This window comes from Desmodus rotundus, chromosome 6 (genome assembly GCF_022682495.2).
Source record: "Desmodus rotundus isolate HL8 chromosome 6, HLdesRot8A.1, whole genome shotgun sequence".
In the NCBI taxonomy this organism is placed as follows: domain Eukaryota; kingdom Metazoa; phylum Chordata; class Mammalia; order Chiroptera; family Phyllostomidae; genus Desmodus; species Desmodus rotundus.
The window spans coordinates 53060097-53084834 of NC_071392.1; the positions used below are offsets into that span (position 1 = coordinate 53060097).

The window sequence follows — 24738 nt, forward strand, 5'->3', positions numbered from 1 at the left end:
CTTTCTCAAGATTGCTGAGGCTATTTGGGGTCTTTTTGGTTCCATATAAATTTTTGGAATATTTGTTTTGGATCTGTGACATATGCCATGGTATTTTAATAGGAATTCCGTTGAATCTATAGATTGCTTGGGGTAGATTGCTATGGACATTTTAATGATGTGAATTCTTCCAATTCATGAACATGCTTCCATATATGCTTCCATATATTTGTATGTTCCTCAATTTCTTTCTTTAGTGTTCTATAGTTTTCCAAGTGCAGGTGTTTTACCTCCTTGGTTAGATTTATTTCTAGGTACTATTTTTTGGGTGGTTGCTATAGTAAACAGGATTTTTTTTTATTAGTTTCTCTTGCTGATAGTACATTGTTGGTGTACCAAAATGCCGTCGATTTTTGAATATTGACTTTGTATGCCATCACTTTGCTGAATTCACTTATTAGGTTGAGTAGTTTTTTGGTGGAGCCTATAGGGTTTTCTGTGTACACTATCATGTCCTCTGTGAATAATGACAGTTTCACTTCCTCCTTTCCAATTTGGATACCTTCTATTTCTCCTTCTTGTCTGATCACTGTGGCTAGCATTTCCAGTACTGTATTCAATATGAGTGGTGAAAGCAGAGAGCCTTGTCTTGTTCCTGATCTTAAGGGAAACTATTTTAGTTTTTGTCCATTGAGTATGATGTTGGTAGTAGGTTTTTCATATATGGCTTTTATTTTGTTGAGGTATGCTCCCTCTATTCCCACTTGGCTGAGTGTTTTTATTAGAAATGGGTGCTGGATTTTATCAAATACTTTTGCTGCATCTGTTGGTGTCATCCTGTGATTTTTGTCTTTCATTTTGTTTATGTGATGTATCATATCTATTGTTTTTAGAATATTGTACCATCTTTGCATCTTTGGGATAAATCCCACTTGATCATGGTATATGATCTTTTTACTGTATTGCTGGATCTTGTTTGCTAGTGTTTTGTTGAGGATTTTACCATCTGTTTTCATCAGAGATATTGGCCTGTAATTTTCTTTCTTTGTTGTGTCTTTACCTGGTTTTGGGATTAGAATAATACCTGCCTCCTCAAAAGAGTTTGGGAGTTTTACCTCTTAAGTTTTTTGGAATAGTTTGAGAAGGATAGGTGTTAGTTATTTTTTGAGTGTTCAATAAAATTTGCCTGTGAAATCATCTGGTCCTGGGCTTTTGTGTGCCTGGAGTTTTTCATTACTGCTTCAATTTTGCTAGTTGTTATCAGTGTATTCAGGGTTTCTGCTTCTTCCTGATTAGATTTAGAAGATTGTATGTTTCTAGAAATTTATCCATTACTCAGGTTGACCAATTTCTTGGCCTATAGTTGTTCATAGTAATTTCTTATAATCCTTTGTATTTTTGTGATATCAGTTTATACTTCTCCTCTTTTACTTGTGATTTTATTTTTTTGAGTTCTCTCTCTTTTTTTCTTGATGAATCTGGATAATGGTTTGTCAGTTTTGTTTATCTTTTAGAGAACTAGCTCCTGGACTCATTGATGGTTTGGATTATTTTCTTAGTCTCTGTGTCATTTAGTTCTGCTCTGATCTTGATTATTTTCTTCCTTCTGCTCTCTCTGGGCTTTGTCATTTTTTCTCTAGTTCTTTTAGATGTAGGGTTAGGTTCTTTATTTGCAATTTTTCTCTCTTCTTTAGGTAGGTCTGTATTGCTATGAACTTCCCTCTCAGGACTGCCTTCGTTGTCCCATAGGTTGTGGGTTTTTGTGTGTTCATTTTAATTTGTTTTCAGATACCTTTTGATTTCTTCCTTGATCATTGTTAACCCATTCATTATTTAATAACATGTTATTCAGCCTCCATGTATTTGTATGTTTTTGAGTTTTTTCCTTGAGGCTGGTTTCTAGTTTCAAGTCATTGTGATCCAAGAAGATGCTTGACATCACTTCAGTTTTCTTGAATTTGTTAAGGCTTGTTTTGTGTCCTACCATGTGGTCTATCTTTGAAAATGATCCACTTGCATTTGAGAAGAATGTATATTTTGCTTCTTTGGGGTGAAATGTTATGAAAATATCAATTAAGTCCATTTCATTTAGAGTGTCGATCAGTATCCTATTGATTTTTTTATTTGGAAGATCTGTCCATTGTTGACAGTAGAGTGTTAACATCCCCATCAATGACTGCATTTGCTGCCTATCTTTTCCTTAAAGTTCTCCAAGATTTTCTTTTTATATTTATGTGTATCTTCTTTGGGTGCATATGCATTTATAAGAGTTATATCCTCTTGTTGGACTACACTCTTAAATATCATATGGTGACTTTCTTTGTCATCATCGCTTTTGTTTTGAAGTGTGCCTTGTCTGATACGAGTATTGCTGCCCTTGCTTTTTTTCCTTGTACATTTGCATGGGATAATTTTTTTCCATCTGTTTACTTTCAGCCTGTGTAGTGTGGTTCCCAGTGTGTGTCAGTAAATGTCCCAAGTCACGAAGGATCTTCTTCTGCCTTGAGAGGGCTTCTAGGTGTGGTTTGGATCCTCAGTGGAGGCACAAATAGGAGGCAACCTATCAATGTTTCTCTCACTGATGCTTTTCTCTTTCTGTCAAATCACTAGAGTGTATCCTGTATGCATCATCATCTTTCAAGTCTCAATATCATCCTGATGGGTGGGGGAATGGACAGAAGAGTCCATTAGCAAAATGATAACAAGAGACTATGGCAGTACACTCGCCTTGCTTCTTCCAGTGAGTCATAGCCTTGGGCCCTGCTGCTGTCCTTCCTTCATTGACTCCACAGCCAGTGCATTCCTGGCCACTTCTCACCACCCTGATGCTCTCTGCTCCTTGCTGGATCCTTAGCCTACTTAGTCAGACTCTGTCTGGCTTGTGGTTCCAGTGGCACCTGGGGCGGGGGAGGTAAGAGCCCCCTGTCTGGCAATTAACTGCAGTCCCTGGACCCCGGTTCCTGGCAGAGGGATGCATGGTCCTGCATGGGATGGCAGGGTGCAGCAGCTCTGTGGGCTTCTTTCCAAGGAGAATTTTGTAAATTTCACCAATGTACTTGACCTCCAGACCACAATCAGAAGCACCAGGCCAGTCAGTGGTGGTGGTGACTGTGCCAGGAAAACCCAGACTGCCCACCTCCAAATGCCTCCACAGATGGACAGACACTTGCTCACTTCTAGTTTTTTTTCTTTTTTTTTCAGGTGAAACTTTGTTTGATTTTTCTATTTTTAAAAAAATTTATTTATTTATTTTTAGACAGAGGGGAAGGGAGGGAGAAAGAGAGAAACATCACTGTGTGGTTGCCTCTCATGCGCCACCTACTGGCCCGCAACCCAGGCCTGTGCCCTGACTGGGAAATGAACTGGTGACCCTTTGGTTTACAGGCCAGTGCTCAATCCACTGAACCACACTGTCCAGGGCTGTTTGATTTTTCTAAATTTTTCTTTACTATTGTAGTCCTACTCTGTTTTTCTACCCTGGTTACTCTCATCTTGACCCAACTCCCATTGTCTTCATTTTCAGGCCCTTCCTTTTATCGTCTCAGTAGTTACTATTATTATTGTTATTATTAATCTAAGAGTGTTTTCTTTCCTTAATTCTTCTCTTTCTGTTCTGTTTCTCAGTTTCATCTTCATTGTTCACAGTTCCACTTCTGTGCTTGTATTTCAGGGTATTCTGATATTTTATCTTGAAGAGTAAAGGTTACAGATTTGATTGAACAAATAATTTATAATTTCAGTAGGGCTTATTAATGGGGCAGTGTTAGGTGGAATTCATAGTTCTTATTACTAAGACATTTGAGTATTTTAGGCCTACACATATAATTCTGACCAAAATAAATGAATTGCTGAGACTTCCTTTTCACTCATCTTGGATCTTGCCAGTATCCTCCATCACACTGTAACAATTCAAAATTAAGTTTAATTGTGGGTCTGATTTATCTGATTGATAACAATAAAGTACGTTTCGACTCATATTAAGGTTAGGTTGTCTGGGGGTATTATTCATGTCTATGGCTGGCTTTTAGCTAGTTATATCATTCATAAGTTATGTATCTTACCTTCTAGAGGAAAAATTATTTTGCCTTGGTTTTAAATTTTTATGGCATTGATTTCTTTTTTGGCCTTAAGAGTAGTAAAATGACCTCTGCATTCAGGCCTTGGTGGCTATGATTACTAATATAATACATCTAGTTTATAGAAACACTTCCAAAATAAGCAATCTGGTAAACAGATACGGTCTCTGATGGAGCACTTGGTTTGTATAATACTTAAAGATAATGTGGAGATCAGTGTATCTCAGAGGAATTTCTTTGATGGGTTTGATTTTAGCACTGTTCTGTTTACAATTTTTATGAATGATTCTGCTAAAGCTATAGGGAACATACATGATCTCGAAATGGGGGAATATCCTGAAATAAGAGAGGGAGAGAGAATATTTTAGATGATAAATTCACAGACTATCTAGTAAGTGGCTAGTTTTAATTTATTTAAAATAAATATTTATAAACTGGAGAAAAGGATAATTTCTGCTCTATATACTTTTTTAGGGATATTTTATCAATAAGTATACATATTGAATTCTTGGGTATCATAAAAAAAAACTACTGGGTATCTTTCAGTAGGAATCTTTAGCTCTTAAATTCCAAGTTTTTGAGTACCACAAAAATGTGGTACTTTGAGCACATTTTTAGTTAAAAAATTATTTTTCTAGTTACACAATTAACACCTGTCCATGGGCAAAAAGATTAGTATTTTAGTTTACTTGTATTGTATCAAATCTCTTCATGCCCTTGAGTAACAGAAGAAAAAAAACAGAGGTTTGGCTGCTTGTTGCCACAAAAGCCAAACTTGTGAGGCAGACGATGGTGTAAAAGGAAAGAGGTTTTATTCAGGTGCTGGGGGATCTGGGAGAATGGCACACTCCTGCCTCAAAGTCTATCTCCTCATCAAGACCAAGACAAAAACCAATGTCCAGAGTTCCTGCTCCAATGTAAATTACAGTCCTTTGGAGCCTACAGGTGGCTGCAAGGCACTTTGAGTCCCCATCCAGTAGCTTAGCTTGTTCCCAGCTGCTGTCCATTTCAGGCTGCCTCCTGGAGCTTTCCTGTGGAGGCTGCATGGCCATAGGCCATGCAGTTGCCAGGGCCTCATTGTCATGTGCACCTGGGGGACAGAGTGTGGGAACTCATGGGAGAATGCATCACCAGGTAGGTAAGAGAGCCTGAGAGAACAGGCCAGTGCACTATGCAAGTGCAGGTCATGAGGAAGTGAGTCACATGCCAGAGTGTTTTTTTGTTCCCCTGAGAGTATATTACCATGGGTGTGGGATGGATGAAGTGGTTTCTCAAAATGAGCAATCAATTTTCCAGACTTTTGTGCACTTCTGGTGGGTCTGCCTACAACCAATCCCTTCTTTCCTTAGGCTAGACTGATAGTTCTCTTTGGTCCAGCACCTGCCCCCGTGCCAATTTGACTTCTGTGGTGTATGTGTCTGACTTCCACTGGTCTCACCCCCAATCTGGTACCAGAAGGTGGGGGAGGGCTTTTTCCTGTATACAATTATCTTGCTAGCTTTTTGTTCTCAGACCCTATCCACTGATACTTCTAGCTTTCCATGTACTCAGTGCAAGAATCTGCTGCCATCTTGGCCAATGGGGGAGACTCCCCCAGTGCTCTGGACAAACTGTCTTCTGGTAACACCTGTGGACCAATTTTTCCTACAAAACATGAAATAATACCATGTAAATTATTTTCAATCTGATTTTTTTGTTTATTAAAATATTTTGAATACTTTTCTATTAGTATAAGTTATTCATTATATTTATATTTTTGTTTTATTGAAATAGTGAATTTGTGCTCCATCTGGATACTTTATGTGGATTGAGATATGATTTAGGATTCCATAGAAGTATAAAAATACCAATACCTTACTTAGTTAAAAATTTGTTTTAATTGTGGTTATATATATATAACCACAATTATATATATATATTATATATATAATATCTCCATTTAAATCATTTTCAAGTTTACATTTCAGTGGCATTAAGTCCCTTCAATGACAACCATCCCTGCTGTCTGTTTCTAATATATTTCATCACCCCATACAGAAACTCTATACATTAAGTAATAACTCTGCAATTCCCTCTCCTCCCAGCCCCTGATAATCTCTTATCTACTTTTTGTTTATAAATTTGCTTATTCTGGATATTTCATGTAAATGAAATCCTACAGTATTTGTAGTTTCTTGTCTGGGTAATTTCACTCAGCATAATCTTTTCAAGGTTCATTCATGATGTAGCATGTATCAGAACTTCTTTTTATGGCTGAACAATATCCTACTTTATGGACACATTTGTCCCTTGCTGGACAAATGTTGTTGCTACCTTTTGACTATTGTGAATAATGCAGCTATGAACATTTACAAACAAGTATCTGTTTTAGTCCCTGTTTTCAGTTTTTTTGGGTATATACCTATGAGTGGCATTGTTGGGTCATATGGCAATTCTATATTCAACTTCTTGAGGAAATGATACAGGGGTTTTTAAATTAAAAATAATTTATCAGATGCCATTTGCATAAGGTACTATATCATGCACCATGCAGAATTTGTGCAGTGAGAGATGATTAGTGTAGAAGCCTAGATGTGTTTGATGTAATTTCTTTTCTTTGGTCCCTGCAGGAATGCCTTGTAAGTAGTAAATAGAGGCTCAGAGAAATTTGTGGAATAAATTGATGTGTAACTGTAGTTTTGTGTTTTATTTAATACTAAACATGGGCCCTTCCTGCAAACCCCCAAACAATACTTGGTGGAAAATTAACAATAAATGAGTGCATATTTATTGGGATTCTCCTTGGAGCATGCTGAATGGAGTTGCTGCAGGAGAAACAGGTCAGATGTTTCTCCTGAAATTTGGAAAGGATGCCTGTATGGCTTTAAATTGGGGTGCATACTTAAATCTTTGTACCTTAATATATTTGTCTTCCTTTCCTTTAGGTGGTCACCTGGGCTTCTGGTACCTCTGTTGCAGGAGCTCTGGAGGTTGACAGCTTATTTCCTTGAGATGTGTCCTAAGACTCCCCCTCCCCCAAATTTGGCTAAGTCAAGCAATTCCATGTACATAGTCCAAATTTGGTGATACAATAATAGACAAACACTCAAATTATGTTTTTGTTTCCATCTAAAGTGTATGTTAGTTCAACCTTCTCCATCTACAGCAGAGGTTCGCAAACTATGTGTGCCAAATTAGGTTTGTCTTTTTTATGGCTCATGGACTAAGAATGGATTTTACATTTTTAAAGATTGTTAAAGAAAAACAAAGAAGAACATGTGACAGGGAATGTTTGTGGCTTGCGGTGGCTAAAATACTTACAATTTGATTTTTGTGGAAAAAGTTTGCCCACCCATGATCTAGAGTCTCCTTCTATAACATTAGTTTTGTGTGTATATGAATGTATCTAAATCTATGGCAATTAAAAAAATTTATTGAATAGTTATCGGGTTCTTGGATCTGTTCAAGAATTACTGTAGCACTGGATGGCTAGCTCAGTTGGTTAGTGCATAATCCCGACACACCAAGGTTGCAGGTTTGATCCTCAGTCAGGGCATATACAAGAATCAACCAATGAATGCATAAATAAGTGCAACAACAAAGTGATGTTTCTCTTTCTCTGTCTCTCCCTGTCCTCTCTCTCTAAAATAAATCAATTAAAAAAAAAGAATTACTGTAATGAATTTCTCTGGGTGATGTAGAATAATTTCTGTGATGACTTTAAAAAATATGTAGTCACAATTGAAATTTTGAAAAGAATTTTACACTAAAGGTATGTAATGGTTAATTGTCCTCTAATGTCTGTAGCAGTTGGTCTGGAAATCACAATGTATGTTTTGTTTCAGATAGTTATTGATTGACTGGGTTACAGTTTAATAGTGTTTTAAAAACATGATTCATTAAATACATTCAACACACTTTGGAAAGAAAGCATCTGAAAAGTATGAGAGAATTTCAGAATCATGTTTAAATGTATTAACTACGTATATGTTCATGTTGTAATGAGGAATATCACATTAATAAGGATGGAGAAGTAGTGAAGACATTGTATTTAGTTTTTTTTGTAAAGGGTTTAAAAGATGTTTTTGATGTATTTTCTATACATGTAATTTCTCTTTTATTCTCAAATAAAAATTTTATTTTATTTTTTTCCATTACCATTTAGCCCCCTTACACCTCCCTCCCCCTCAATAACCACACTGTTGCACATGTCTGTGAGTTCTTTTTCCTTTTTGCTCTATGCCTCCACCCCCAACATCCCCTGCCAGCCTTAGCTGTCACTCTACTCTCTGTTTTGCTTATTAGTTTAGTTTGTTCATTATATTCCACATACAATTGAAATCATATGATATTTGTCTTTCTCTGACTGGCTTATGTAACTTAGCATAATATTCTCTAGGTCCGTCTATACTGTTACAAATGGTAAAACTTTCTTCTTGTTTATGGTCCAATATGATTCCATTGTATAAATGTCCCATAGTTATTTTATCCACTTGTCTATTGATGGACACTTGGGCTACTTCAATATTTTGGTGATTGTTAAGTAATGCTGCATTGAGCACAGGGGTGCTTATGTTCTTTCGAATTAGTGTTTTGTGTTCTTTCAGATATATTCCCAGAAGTGGGATAGCTGGGTCTAAAGGCAGAGCCATTTTGAATTTTTTGATGTATCTCTATACTGCTTTCCACAGGGGCTGCACCAACCTGCATTTCCACCAACAAGGAAGAAGGGTTCCCCTTTCTCCACATCCTTGCCAGCACTTGCTTTGTGTTGATTTATTGATGATGGCCATTTTGACAGGTGTGAGGTGAAATCTCATTGTGGTTTTAATCTGCAATTCTCTGATGTTAGTGACATTGAGCACCTTTTCATACATCTATTGGCCATCCGTATGTTATCTTTGGAGAAGTGTCTTTTGGTTCTTTGCCCATTTTTTAATTGGGTTGGTTGGTTGTTTTTTGGTGAATTTTGTAAGTTCTTTATAAATTTTGGATATTAACCTCTTATCAGATGTATTGATGGATATGTTTTCTCAATCTGTGGGTTGTCTTTTTATTTTGTTGACGATTTCCCTGCTGTGCAAAAATATTTTAGTTTGATGTAGCCCCATTTGTTTATATATATAAACAAATATATATGTATAAACAAATTATATATATATATATATATATATATATATATATATATATATATATATATATATTTGTTATCCTTGTTTGGGGGGATATGTCTGATAAAACATTGCTATGAGCATTGTCCAAGATTTTGCTGCCATTGTTTTCTTCTACAATTTTTATGGTTACAGGTCTAACATTTAAGTCTTTAATCCATTTTTAATTTATACTTGTATGTGGGATAAGAATGTGTTCTAGTTTCACTTTTCTGCATGTATATGTCCAATTTTCCCAACATCATTTATTGAATAAACTATGTTTAGCCCGTTGTATGCTCCTGCTTCCTCTGTTAAATATTAATTGCTGATACAGATGTGGGTTTATTTCTGGGCTCTCTATTCTGTTCCATTGATCTATGTGTCTGTTTTTATGTTAGTACCATGCTGTTTTGATTACTATGGCCTTATAGTATAGTTTGATATTAGGTAGCATGATTCCTCTTTGTTCTTCTTTCTCAGGATCACTGTTGCTATGTGGGGTCTTTGTTGTTCCATATAAACTTCTGAAATATTTTTCTAGTTCTATGAAATACTGTATTCTGCCATGTATAGTGCATACTTTTTTGCCCAAAGTTTTGAGGGAAAAATAAGGATGCACATTATACATGGGTATAATGATTACATATCATGGGTATAATAATGGGTGTAATAATCCCATGTATAATGTACATAAAATGTGGCTGCACATTATACATGGGAGGGTATCATACACGGCCAAATTCAGTACATCATTGGAATCTTGATAGGAATTGTGTCGAACTTATAGAATGCTTTGGGTAGTATGGACATTTTAATGATGTTAGTTTTTCCCATCCATTAACAGGGTATGTGTTTCTACTTATTTGTATCCTGTTCAATTTCTTTCTTCAGTGTCTAATAATTTTCTAAGTACAGGTCTTTAACATCTTGGTTAGGTTTATTCCTAGGTATTTTATTCTTTTTGAAGCAATTGCGAATGGAATTTTTTTCTTAATTTCCCTTTCTGTTAGTTCGTTATTGGCATATAAAAGTACAACTGATTCCTGGATACTAATTTTGCATCCTGCTCTTTGTTGAATTCACTTATCAGTTCCAGTAGTTTCTTGGTGGAATCATTGGAGTTCTCTATGTATAGTATCATGTCATATGCAAGTAAAGACAATTTTGCTTCTTCCTTTCCAATTAGGATGCCTTTTATTTCTTCTTTTTGTCTGATTGCTGTGGCTAGTACTTCCAGTATAATGTTGAATAAGAGAGGTGAAAGCGGACATCCCAGTCCTGTTTCTGATCTTAAGGGGAACACTTGTAGTTTTTGGCCATTGAGTATGATGCTGGCAGTGGATTTGTCATATATGGCCTTTACTATGTTTAGGTATGTTCCCTCTTTCCTACTTTGCTGAGAGTTTTTAATCATAAATGGTTGGTGGATTTCAAATACTTTCTCTGCCTCTACTGATATGATCATGTGGTTTTTATCCTTCATTTGTTTATGTGGTGAATTACATTTATTGATTTGCAAATGTACCAACCTTGCATTCTGATAATAAATCACACTTGATCATGGTGTATGATCTTTTTGATGCATTGCTGTATTTGGTTTACTAATATTTTGTTGACAATTTTAGTATCTATGTTCATGAGGGATATATGCTTATGATTTTCTTTTTTTATAGTGTCTTTATCTGATTTTGGAATTAGGAAAGTGCTGGCCTTGTAAAATGAGCTTGGGAGCTATCACTTCTCTTAAATTTTTTGAAGAAGTATGAGAAGGAGAGGTGTTAGTTCTCAGAATGTTGGGTAAAACTCTCCTGTGAAGCCATCCAGTTCAGGGCTTTTGCTTGTTGGTAGTTTTCAGATTACTGCTTCAATTCACTAGGTGTAATCTGTCTGATTCTTCCTGATTTAGTGTTGAAAGATTGTATGTTTCTAGGAATTTATCCATTTCATCCATGTTGTCCAGTTTATTGAAATATAGTTGTTCATAAAATTTTCTTACAATCCTTTGAATTCCCTTGGTCAATTGTTACTTCTCTTTCATTTCTGATTTTATTTATTTGGGTCTTCTCCCTTATTTTTTTTAATGAGTCTGGTTAAAGATTTGTCAATCTTATTTATCTTTTCAAAAAAGTAGCTCTTGGATTCATTGAGATTTTGTATCAGTTTTTAGACTATTTTGTTTATTTCTGCACTGATTTTTATTATTCCCCTTTTTCTACTCCCTTTAGGTGTTTGTTGTTCTGTTTCAAGTTCCTGTAAGTGTAAAGTTAGATTATTTGTGCCTTTTATTTTTTCTCTCTCTTTTTTTTCTTTTTTTTTGATATAGGTCAGTGGTGCTATGAATTTCCCTTTTTGGATTGCTCTCCCAGTGTCCCACAGATTTTGGATTGTCGTGTTCTCATTTTCATTTGTTTCATGGTATCTTTTGATTTATTTCTTATCTTGTTGTTGACCCATTCATTGTTTAATAACATGTTATTTGGCTTTCATGTCTTTGTGTCTATTTTTTTGGATACAAGTATTGCTACCCCAGCTTTTTTCCCTTCAATTTTCATGGAATATCTTTTCCATTTCTTTACTTTTACTCTGTGTGTATCTTTTGATCTGGGGTTGGTCTCTTTGAGGCAGTATGTATATGGGTCTTGTGTTCTTATCCATTCAGCTACCTTGTGTCTTTTGGTTGAGGCATTTAAGCCATTTACATTTAAGATGATTACTGATAGATACACATTTAGTGCCATTTTATTGTTAGACTGTTTTCCTCTATTTTTTTCTTTCTCTCTCTCTCTCTTTTTTTTTTTTCCTTAAAGCAAGCCCTTTAACAATTGCTGCAGTACTGGTTTGGTGTTAACAAACTCCTTTAGCTTTTTCTTGTTTGGGAACCTCCTTATTTCTCCTTCTGTTTTAAATGATTGCCTTACTGGATATAGTAGCCTTGGCTGTATGTCCTTGTTTTTCATCACTTTGAATATTTCATGCCACTCCCTTCTGGTCTGAAATGTTTCTCTTGAGTAGTTAGATGACAGTCTGATTGCTGCTCTCTTTTATGTAACTACCTGCTTTTCTCTTGAGATTTTTAATATTCTCTCCTTGTTTTTAAGCCTTGCCATTTTTATTATGATGTGTCTTGTCGTAGGCCTCTTTGGGTCCAACTTGCTTGGAACTCCCTGAGTTTCCTTAATTTACATATCCTTTTCCTTCACCAGATTAGGGAAGTTTTCAGTTATTATTTCCTCAAATAGGTTCTCAATCCCTTGCTCACTCCCTTCTCCTTCTGGTTTTCCCATCACATGGATGTTGTTATTCTTCATGTTGTCCGAAAGGTTTCATAAGTTCTACAAATTTTTTTAAAATTCTTTTTTCTTTTTGGTGTTGTGTTTGTGTGTGTGTGTGTGTTTACCTTGTCTTCCAAACCACTGATCTAATCTTCTGCTTCATTTGACCCAGTGTGTATTCTTTCCATTTCATCATTTATTTCAAATCTTGCATTATTTATTTTTGACTGGTCCTTCTTTTATGGTTTCTATGTCTTTTTTCATGCTGTTGAGTATCCTAATAATCTAATCATTCCTCTGAACTCTATCTGAAAATTGCTTGCCTACTTTTTATCTAGTTGTTCTTATTTAGAATTCTCTGGTTTTTCCATTTGGGGCTCTTTCTTTGTCTTCACATTGTAGTTGCCCTTTTGTGTTTGTTTCTATTTATTAGGTAGTTCTGCAAAAACTGTGATTCAAACATATGTCAAACACTGCCTGTGACTGGCCCTGGGCAACCACTTTGAGCTTTCAGTGATCTAAAGCATGTGGCTCTTTCTACTGTGCCTGTTTGTGGGCAGAAAGAACTAGACTGCACACCAAGGCCAGCTTTAATTAACACTGGGCCCAGGGGAGGGTTAGCTAAAGTCTCAGATTTTCCAGAGATCTTCCTCTGCCTGTAGTCTTTCTGTTAGACTTAAAGAGTGAAAGTCTTCAGATGTACTTCTTCAGCAGGGCTTAAGTACCACAGGGTGGGGCAGAGTAATTTCTGTGGGTGGGGCTATTGCTCTTCTCACGCAGATGCCCCTTGGTGGGGAGTGCTTTGTCTGAGAAAAATGGCTCCTGCAGTATGGGGAATGACTCAGCACAGGGATCTTAGTGGCTGTTCCTTCAGTTCTCTCCCCAAAGCCACCAGCCCCAGACTCTCCTCACGTGTCTTTACTACACTTTGCCCTCACTCTGCTGGAGCCCAGGGTGAGTGCCTACAAATGGAATTTTGTATGTTGGCCCTTTAAGAGGCTCTGTGCATCTTCAGCTGTTTCTTTCTCATGGACAGAGACCCTGCTGCTTTTCACAGCCATAAATTATTTTGATTCCTTCCCCAGTTCTGGTGCTGTAGGCTGGGGAACCCAGCTGGAGGTTTACACCACACACTTTTCAGGGGGAATCCCCTGGTTGTTGGAATATCCCTCAGGACTATGGCTGCCATCCATGGGAGCCCAGCCAGCCCTCTTGTGCCTTCTCTGCACTCCCTACTAGTCACATTTTGGTGTTGTGGCTTTTTAAGTCTGTCTGTGGTCATAAGGATTCTCTCCAGATAGTGCTCAGTTGGTTATTCAGCACTAGTGTTCTATAATTTGGTTGTAATTACAGTTTGGTCCTGGGAGGAGATAGTGTAGCTCCACTTACTCCTCAGCCACCTTGGGTCTCATCTCTAATTTTTCTATCTAAACTTCTGAAGATATATTTGGACCATGTAGCCTAGGTATTTTTTACATGTAACATAAGCAGAATCCATTTAATATCATGCTATCTACTGAAAATTTTAGTAGCCATTATTTTCTTGGCAATAATACCTCCAGCAGTTGATCAGATTCTTATGTTGATGTAACTCTACTTTGTAATTCTACTTTTTCTGTGATTTTCAGTACTATTACAAGATGAGGATCAATTTTATTTACTGAAATTAAAATTTTACAATGTGGGGATTTATTGAATGTTCAGCAGTTTTTAAAGAAGTCTTATTCATATTCAACTCTTCCTTCAGCTTGCAGCTGTTTGTGATGTATTCGTGGAAAACTATGTCCCTGGCAAACTGTCTGCAATGGGCCTTGGATATGAAGATATAGACAAGATTGCTCCTCACATCATCTATTGTTCCATCACAGGTATTTCAGTACCAGACCTTCGTCACTGAATAGATTTTCAAATATCTGTGTTTTTTTGTTTATATAAGAATCCTTTTACTAGTGCTGGTTTTCTTGAAGCAATTTTGCTCTTTTTCACCTCCCAGACATTTTAGGTTGCTGAAAATTAACCTTTAAGCAACATTAACCTGAATAAACATTTTTCATGTGTTACTGGGAATTTATATTTCTGTAAATTGTCTGTATAATTTTTGCTAATTTTTCTATTTGTTATTTATCAGTCATTTTCTTTTCTTTTTTTTTCTCATTTTTAAAATTGTTGTTCAAGTACAGTTGTCTCCATTTTCTCCCCACCATTCCCCCCCTCCCACCGCAGCCATCCCCACTTCCCCCTCTTGATCCTACCCCCTTTGACTTTGTCCATGTGTCCTTTATAGTAGTTCCTGAAAACCCTTCCCCCTTTTCCCCTATTACTCCCTTCCACCTCCCCTGTGGTTACTGTCAGTTTGTTCTTAATTTCAATGTCTCTGGTTATATTTTGCTTGCTTGTTTGTTTTGTTGATTAGGTTCCAGTTAAAGGTGAGATCATATGGTATTTGTCCCTCACTGCCTGGTTTATTTCACTTAGCACAATGCTTTCCAAATCCATCCATGCTTCTTTGTTTCTGCTGAGTAGCATCCCGTTGTGTAAATGTACCATAGTTTTTTGATCCATTCCTTTACTGATGGGCACTTAGGTTGCTTCCAGCACTTGGCTATTGTAAATTGTGCTGCTATGAACATAGGGGTACATAGGTTCTTCTGGTTTGGTGTTTCAGTGTTCTTATGATAAAATATCAGCAGTGGAATTGCTGGGTCAAAAGGCAGTTCCATTTTCAGTTTTCTGAGGAAATTCCATATGGTTTTCCAGAGTGGCTGTACCAGTCTGCATTCCCTCCAACAGTGCACTAGGGTTTTATCCATTTGGAATTTATTCTGGTATATGGTGTAAATTGGCTGTCTTGTTTCATTTATTTGCATTTACCTGTCCAGATCTTGTAACAGCATTTATTGAAGAGACAATTTTTACTCCATTTTATATTCCTACCCCTTTGTCAAATATTAACTGACCATAGAGACATGGGTTTATTGAGGGGCTTTCTATTCTGTTCCATTGGTCTATGTGGCTGTTCTCATGGCAGTACTAGACTGTTTTGATTACAGTGGCCTTGTAATATGGTTTGATATCAGGTATTGCAATCCCTCCTACTTTGCTCTTTTTTTTGATATATTTATTGATTATGCTATTATAGTTGTCCCTTTTCCGCCCCTTCACTCAACTCCATCCTGCCCACCCTCTCCCTCCCACATTCCCCCCCCCTATAGTTCATGTCCATGGGTCATATTTATAAGTTCTTTGGCTTCTACATTTCCTACACTATTCTTACCCTCCCCCTGTCTATTTTCCACCTATCATTTATGCTATTTATTCTCTGTACCTTTCCCCCCTCTCTCCCCGTCCCAATCCGGTATTGATAACCCTCCATGTGATCTCCATTTCTGTGGTTCTGTTTCTGTTCTAGTTGTTTGCTTAGTTTTCTTTTGTTTTGGTTTTAGTCTGCAGTAGACTGCTGCCATTTAGAATTGGATCATTACCTCAAACAGACGCCATGGGCTTACATTTCATCAAGGCAGTGGCTATTTCAGAGGAAGGTCACTATTAATATAATGAAAGATAGACACATTAACATTCACATCATGGTTACCTGTGGTTTAAAAAAGTTCTATTTTTAAAACTTCTCTTTTATTTTTAACTATTTATGTATATGTATATGTATATGTACTAAAACATGTTGTGAAACTTCTTACGAAATTTCACATAACATTCAACATCTCTTCTATACCAGAAATAAAAAAATGCTCTAGGAATGTGCTCAAAATTATCATTTTACCACTAGTTCACCTTCAAATTTAATTTATTTTTAAGCTTGTGTACAAAACACTGGGTCCTGTGGAGACGAAAAGGTGAAAGCATCCACAGAAGCCCTGTGATGAGAAGATCAGTAAGAACACATGATTCCTGCTCTCAATCATTGGATTATCCTAATAATTGGAAACACTGGCTCCAAATTCTCAACACTGGAGAGGGTTTCAAGGTCCCAACTTTTATTTTCTTCTTTTTTGCATGACAGCAAAGTTAGGCATGAAGAGAGGTAGCAGAACTACACTGCTATAGTATTTAAAGAACTGTAGAGCATTATGCTAAGTAAAATAAGCCAGGCAGTGAAAGACAAATACCATATGATATCACCTTTAATTGGAACCTAATCAACAAAACAAATAAGCAAGCAAAATATAGCCAGAGACATTGAAATTAAGAACAATATGACAGTAACCAGAGGGGAGGTGGGAGGGGTTGATGGGGATGGAAAGGAGGGAAAGGATTTCAGGAACAGCTATAATAGGACACATGGATATAACCAAGGAGGGGGTGGAATCAGGGGAGGGAGGTGGTGATGGCTGGGGTGGGGGAGGACTGAGCGGGAGGGCATGTAGACAACTGTACTTGAACAATAAAATTTTTTTAAAGAAAAGGGAATGAGGAACTTTGTATATGTGAATAGTGAAACTCCCCTTTCCTTTATTTGAAGCATTGTTCCTGGATCATGCCTCCAGCAGGGTGTTCACATCTATACTCACTGAAAATGATCAGATAATTGGCTATCTGACCCAATCAGCCCAAGTTATTTTGTTGTCATTTTAATTAGCACACCTGCTATCACAGACATAGCTTCTTAGTGAGGAGGTTTATTAGTCTGAAGGAGGAAGAGAAGCCAAAGACCTTCCTCACACTTTGGAACCTTTTCTCTGCCCATTAACAAGTTTGCCATCAGGCAACCAGGTGAACTGAAAGCAGCCAATGTTTACATCAATCTGCTACCTGGTAGCTCTGGTAAGAGAGGAAAAATGTAAAAGAAAAGAAAAAAAAAAAACCTTTGGGGAGGAAATGTGGAAGTCATATTTTGTTATTCCTTTGGGTTTCTATAATCCTTGGTCTCCTTAAAACTAAGCACTGTCAGTCCTGAGTTCCTAGTGGAGGAGTCCACTCTCTCCTTCTTGTCCTAACTGAGCAATTTAGAAAAGATGGACCAGAAAAACTGCAGCAATGGGGAGTCTAATGGACATCTGAGAGTATGCAGAGGCCCTTCATCCACACTCTCAGTCTAACTCAAAGCACCTTTTAGGAAAAGGGATTTGTGGTCAAAAACAAAATGGGGTTTGGAATAAAATATAAGCTAAGCCTCAAGCTAGACCTCAGACACACACACTCTGCCACCTTTAATTCCAACATGAACAAGCAGGGAATATATCAATAATTATAAGTACCCTTATGGTTTTATAAGGGGAATTTATTTTTAATTTTTAATTTTTATTGTTATTCAATTACAGTTGTCTGCATTTTCTCCCCATCCCTCCAACCCACCCCAGCCAAACCCACTCCCTTCCCCGCCTATCCCTCCCCCTTGGTTTTGTCCATGTGTCCTTTATAGTAGCTCCTGTAAACTCCTCTCCCTACAATCCCCTTGCAGTCCCCCATGGCTATTATTACATTATTCTTAATTTCAAAGTCTCTGGTTATATTTTGTTTGCTTTTTTCTTTTGTTGATTATGTTCTAGTTAAAGGTGAGATCATATGGTATTTGTCCCTCACCACCTGGCTTATTTCACTTACCATAATGCTCTCCAGTTCCATCCATGCTGTTGCAAAGGGTAGAAGCTCCTTCTTTCTCTCTGCTGTGTAGAATTCCATTGTGTAAATGTACCATAATTTTTGGATCCACTCATTTGCTGATGGGCACTTAGGTTGCTTCCAGTACTTGGCTATTGTAAATTGTGCTGCTATGAACATTGGGGTGGATAGGTTGTTTTGGATTGGTGTTTCAGGGGTCTTAGGGTATAATCCCAGAAGCAGAATTGCTAGGTCAAAAGGCAGTTCCATTTTTAGTTTTGAGGACATTCCATACTGTTTTCCACAGTGGCCTCATCAGTCTGCATTCCCACGAACAATGTACTAGGGTTCCCTTTTCTCCACATCCCCTCTAACATTTGTTTGTTGAATAGTTTATGTTGGCCACTCTGACCTGTGTGAGATGGTACCTCGTTGTGATTTTAATTTGCATCTCTCTGATGGCTAGTGATGCTGAGAATCTTTTCATATGTCTCTGGGCCCTCTGTATGTCTTCCTTGCAGAAGTGTCTGTTCAAGTCCTTTGCCTATTTTTTAATTGGGTTGTTTGTCTTACTGGTGTGGAGTCATGTGAGTTCTTTATATATTTTGGAGATCAGGCCCTTGTCTGAGGTATCATTGGCAATATGTTTTGCCATAGTGTTGTTTCTCTTTTTATTTTAATGCTGTTTTCTTTAGCCATGCAGAAGATTTTTATTTTGATGAGGTCCCATTTGTTTATTCTTTCCTTTATGTCCCTTGCTTTGGGGGACGTGTCTGTGAGGATGTTCCAGTGTGGAAAGTCTGAGATTTTCCTGCCAATGTTTTCCTCTAGGACTCTTATGGTGTTACGACTTATATTTCAGTCTTTTATCCACCTTGAATTTATTTTTGTGTATGCTGTAAGTTGATGATCGAGTTTCATTTTTTTGCATGTAGCTGTCCAGATCTCCCAACACTATTTGTTGAAGAGGCTATTTTTGCTCCATTTTATGCTCCTGCCTCCTTTGTCAAATATTAATTGACCATAAAGACTTGAGTTTATTTCTGGGCTCTCTGTTCTGTTCCATTGGTCTATATGCCTGTTTTTATGCCAGTACCAGGCTGTTTTGATTACAGTGGCCTTGTAATACAGTTTGATATCAGGTATTGTGATCCCTCCTGCTTTGTTCTTCTTTCTCAAAATTGCTGCAGCTATTCAGGGTTGTTTATGGTTCCATATGAATTTCTGAAATGTTTGTTCTACATGTGTGAAATATGTCATGGGTAATTTAATAGGGATTGCATTGAATCTATAAATCTCTTTGGGTAGTATGGCCATTTTGATGATGTGACTTCTTCCAATCCATGAGCATGGTACATGCTTCCATTTGTTTGTGTCTTCCTTAATTTCTTTCTTCAGTGTTGTGTAGTTTTCTGAGTACAGGTCTTTTACCTCCTTGCTTAGGTTTATTCCTAGGTACTTTATTTTTCTTTTTGCTATATCAAATGGGATTTTTTTCCTGATTTCTGTTCCTGATGTTTCATTGTTGGTATACAAGAATGCCTTTGATTTCTGAGTATTGACTTTGTATCTGGGTGTTTTGCCAAATTAATTTACTAGGTCCGAGTAGTTTTTTGGTGGAGTGTATAGGATTTTCCATGTACACTATCATGTCATCTGCAAACAGTGACAGTTTCATTTCCTGCTTTCCTATTTGGATGCCTTTTATTTCTTTTTCTTGCCTGATTGCTGTGGCTAGGATTTCCAATACTATGTTGGATATGAGTGGTGAGAGAGGGCATTCTTGTCTTGCTCCTGATCTTAGTGGGAAAGCTCTAAATTTTTGTCCATTGAGTATGATGTTGGCTTTAGGTCTCTCATATATGGCCTTTATTATGTTCAGGAATGCTCCCTCTATTCCTACTTTGTTGAGGGTTTTTATCATAAATGGGTGCTGTACCTTATCTTTTTCTGCATCTATTGATATGATCAAGTGGTTATTGTCTTTGCTTTTGTTTATGTGGTGTATTATGTTTATTGATTTATGAATATTTCACTATGCTTGCATCCCTGTGCTGAATCCCACTTGATCATGGCGTATGATCTTTTTAACGTATTGCTGGATGCGTTTTGCCAATATTTTGTTGAGGATTTTAGCATCTATGTCGATCAGCGATATTGGCCTGAAGTTTTCTTTCTTTGTTATGTCTTTATCTGGTTTGGGGATTAGGATGATGTTGGTTTCGTAAAACGAGTTTCGGAGCCTTCCATCTTCTTGAAGTTTTTGAAATAATCTGTGGAAGATGGGGGTTAGCTCGCCCTTAAGTGCTCTGTTGAATTCTCCTGTGAAACCATCTGGTCCAGGGTTTTTGTGTGTTGGAAGCTTTTTGATTACTGTTTCAATTTCATCAGGTGTTTTTGGTCTGTTCTGGCTTTGTACTTCTTCTTCATTGGGTTTTGGAAGATTATATTTTTCTAGAAATTTGTCCATTTCATCTAGGTTTTCAAATTTTTTGACATGCAGTTCTTCATAGTAATTTCTATTTTTTCACTTTATTCTTTTTTTGGATATATTTATTGATTATGCTATTAGAGTTGTCCCATTTCCACCCCTTCACTCAACTCCATCCTGCCTACCCCTCCCTCCCACGTTCCCTCCCTATAGTTCATGTCCATGGGTCATATTTATAAGTTCTTTGTCTTCTACATTTCCTACACTATTTTTACCCTCCCCCTGTCTATTTTCCACTTATCATCTATGCTACTTATTCTCTGTACCTTTCCCCCCCTCTCTGCCTCCCAATCCCCTATTGATAACCCTCCATGTGATCTCCATTTCTGTGGTTCTGTTTCAGTTCTAGTTGTTTGTTTAGTTTTCTTTTGTTTTGGTTTTAGGTGTGGTTGTTAATAACTGTGAGTTTGCTGCCATTTTTACTGTTCATATTTTTTATCTTCTTTTTCTTAGATAAGTCCCTTTAACATTTCATATAATAATGGCTTGGTGATGATGAACTCCTTTAACTTGACCTTATCTGAGAAGCACTTTATCTTCCCTTCCATTCTAAATGATAGCTTTGCTGGATACAGTAATCTTGGATGTAGGCCCTTGCCTTTCATGACTTAGAATACTTCTTGCCAGCCCCTTCTTGCCTATAAGGTCTCTTTTGAGATATCAGCTGACAGTCTTATGGGAAGTCCTTTGTAGGTAACTGTCTCCTTTTCTCTTGATGCTTCTAAGATTCTCTCCTTATTTTTAATCTTAAGTAATGTAATTATGCTGTGCCTTGGTATGTTCCTCCTTGGGTCCAGCTTCTTTGGGACTCTCTGAGCTTCCTGGACTTCCTGGAAGTCTATTTCCTCTGCCAGACTGGGTAGGTTCTCCTTCATTATTTGTTCAAATAAGTTTTCAATTTTTTGTTCTTCCTCTTCTCTTTCTGGCACCCCTATAATTTGGATGTTGGAACGTTTCAAGATGTCCTGGAGGTTCCTAAGACTCTCCTCATTTTTCCGAATTCTTGTTTCTTCATTCTTTTCTGGTTGGATGTTTCTTTCTTCCTTCTGGTCCACACCGTTGATTTGAGTCCCAGTTTCCTTCGCATCACTATTGGTTCCCTGTACATTTTCCTTTGTTTCTCTTGGCACAGGCTTCATTTTTTCATCTAGTTTTCGAACAAATTCAACCAATTCTGTGAGCGTCTTAATAACCAGAGTTTTGAACTGTGCATTCGATAGGTTGGCTATCTCTTCTTCGCTTAGTTGTATTTTTACTGGAGCTTTGAAGTGTTCTGTCATTTGGGCCTTTTTTTTTTTTTTTGTCTTGGCCCATCTGTTACTTTAAGGGGTGGAGCTTTTGGTGTTCACCGGGGCGGGGTAATGCTGGTTGCTGCCCTGTGATGCTGCACTGTGACGCTGTATTTGGGGGAGGGGCCGAGAGGGAGCAATGGTGCCTGCTCCACTCTCCACCTGGTTTCAGCCACTCCCTCTGCTTCCCACAATCAAATGGGCCTCTGTGGTGCTGGTTCCCTAGTAGGTGGGCTTGTGCACACTCTAGGCCCCTGTGGGTCTCTCCAACGACCTCTCCTGTGAGGCTGGGAGTCTCTCCTGCTGCCGCCCGAAAACCCAAAGGCGTTTTCAATCAGAGGTTTGAGGCTTTATTTCCCTGCGCCGGAGCCCTGGGTTAGCGGACTGCTTAGTTCCCCTCCGTTCTTCCCGGTTTATCTGTGCGCAAGTGTGGGGCCGCAGGGTCTGCTAGTGGTCAGACTGCCAGTCCCTTTCGTCCCACACTCTGCCAGTCTCGGTCCCGCCACAGCAACTGGAGTCCTCTCCGCCCCAGCTGCCCGTCTCTGCCCCTCCTACCGATCTGGATGAATGTTTATTTTTTTTTCCTTGGTGTCGGACTTCCTTGCTGTTCGATTTTCCGTCAGTTTTGGTTGTGCGAGGAGGCGCAGTGTGTCCACCTACGCCGCCATCTTGGTTCTCCTCTTTCTCAAATATTAATTGACCAGAAAGACTTGGGTTTATATCTGAGCTCTCTGTTCTCTTCTGTTGGTCTATGTGCCTGTTTTTATGCCACTACCAGGCTGTTTTGATTACAGTGGCCTTGTAATACACTTTGATATGTGGTATTGTCTTCTCTCCTACTTTGTTCTTCTTTCTCAAAATTGCTGCAGCTATTCGGGGTTGTTTATGGTTCCATATGAATTTCTAAAATGTTTGTTCTTTATCTGCTAAATATGTCATGGGTACTTTAATAGGGATTGCATTGAATCTGTAAATCACTTTGGGAAATATGACCATTTTGATGATGTTACTTCTTCCAATCCATGAGCATGGTACATGCTTCCATTTGTTTGTGTCTTCCTTAATTTCTTTCTTCAATGTTGTGTAGCTTTCTGAGTACACATCTTTTACCTCCTTGCTTAGGTTTATTTCCAGGTACTTTATTTTTCTTGTTGCTATATCAAATGGGATTTTTTTCCTGATTTCAGTTTCTGATGTTTCATTGTTGGTGTACAAGAATGCCTTTGATTTCTGAGTATTGAGTTTGTATTGGCTGTTTTGCCAAATTCATTTTATAGGACAAGTAGTTTTTTGGTGCAGTCTGTAGTATTTTCTATGTACACTATCATGTCATCTGCAAATAGTGACCGTTTCATTTCCTCCTTTCCAATATGGATGCCTTCTATTTCTTTTTGTTGTCTGATTGCTGTGGCTGGGACTTCCAAACTATGTTGAATAGGAGTGGTGAGAGAGGGCATCCTTGTGTTGTTCCTGATCTAAGTGGGAAAGCTCTATGTTTTTGTCAATTGTGTATCATGTTGGCTGTAGGTCTCTCATATATGCCGTTTATTATGTTGAGGAATGCTCCCTCTATTCCCACATTGTTGAGGGTTTTTATCATAAATGGGTGCTGTACCTTATCAAATGCTTTTACCGCATCTATTCATATGATCATGTGGTTTTTATCTTTGCTTTTGTGTATGTGATGTATTGCGTTTATTGTGTTGCAAATATTGTACCATCTTTGCATCCCTAGGAAGAACCCCACTTGGTCATGGTGTATGATCTTTTTAATGTATTGCTGTGCAGTTTGCCAATATTTTGTTGAGGATTTTAGTGTCTATGTTCATCAGCGATATTGGCCTGAAGTTTTCTTACTTTGTTATGTCTTTATCTGGTTTTGGGATTAGGATGATATTGGCTTCATTAAATGAGTTTGGGAGTCTTCCATCTTTTTACATTTTTTGAAATAATCTGTGGAGGATAAGGGTTAGCTCCCCCTTAAATGCTCTAGAATTCTCCTGTGAAACCATCTGGTCCAGGGCTTTTGTGTGTCAGAAGCTTTTTGATTACTGTTTCAATTTCATCAGGCGTTACTGGTCTGTTCAGGCTTTGTGCTTCTTCCTCACTGAGTTTTGGAAGGTTATATTTTTCTAGAAATTTGTCCATTTCATCTAGGTTTTCACATTTCCTGGTGTATAGTTCTTCATAGTAATTTCTCACAATCATTTGTATTTTGGTGGAATCAGTTGTAGTCTTTCTCTTTCATTTCTGATTGTGCTTATTTGGGTCCTCTCTCTTTTTTTCTTGATGAGCTTGCTAAAGGGCTTGTTGATTTTGTTTATCTTTTCAGTGAACCAGCTCCTGTATTCATTGATCCTTAGAATTGTGCTTTTAGTCTCTGTCATTTAATTCTACTCTGATCTTGGTTATTTCCTTCCTTGTACTTACTCTGTGTTGTCTTTGTTGTTGTTCCTCAGGTTCTTGTAGGTGTATGGTTAGGTTGTTTATTTGAAATGTTTCTATTCCTTTTATGTAGGCCTGTATTGCTATGAACGTCCCTCTCAGGATTGCCTTTGTTGTGTTCCATAGGTTTTACATCGAGTTCATTTTCGTTTGTTTCCAGAAACTTTTTTGTTTCTTCTCTGATCTTATTTTTCACACATTCATTGTTTAATAGCATGCTATTCAATCTCTATGTTTTTGAGTGTTTTGGGGTTTTTTCCTTGAGACTTGTTTCTAGTTTCAGTCCCTTATGGTCAGAGAAAATGGCTGATCTGATTTCAATTTCCTTGAGTTTCCTGAGGCTTGTTTTGTGTCCTATCATTTGGTCTATCTTTGAAAATGTTCCATGTGCATTTGAAAAGAATGTGTATTTTTCTTCTTTGGGATGAAAGGCTCTATATATATCAGTTAAGTTCATTTCATCTAGGGCATTGTTGAATGCCTCAATATCTTTGTTGA

At 37.6% G+C, this 24738-nt stretch overlaps 1 protein-coding gene across 15 annotated transcripts in view; it reads left to right on the top strand.

The window, feature by feature from the left end:
* Positions 1–24738, top strand: part of SUGCT (succinyl-CoA:glutarate-CoA transferase) — a 1028943-nt gene that overhangs the window by 39423 nt on the left and 964782 nt on the right. For all 15 annotated transcript variants that reach the window (XR_006655097.3, XR_011651317.1, XM_045193162.2 and 12 more), the window contains exon 6: positions 14207–14327. Coding sequence is in view for 13 of the 15 variants with exons in the window: in XM_045193162.2 (XP_045049097.1) it covers positions 14207–14327 (121 nt within the window). In the remaining 2 variants the exon portion in view is untranslated. The remainder of the gene's footprint in view (positions 1–14206; positions 14328–24738) is intronic.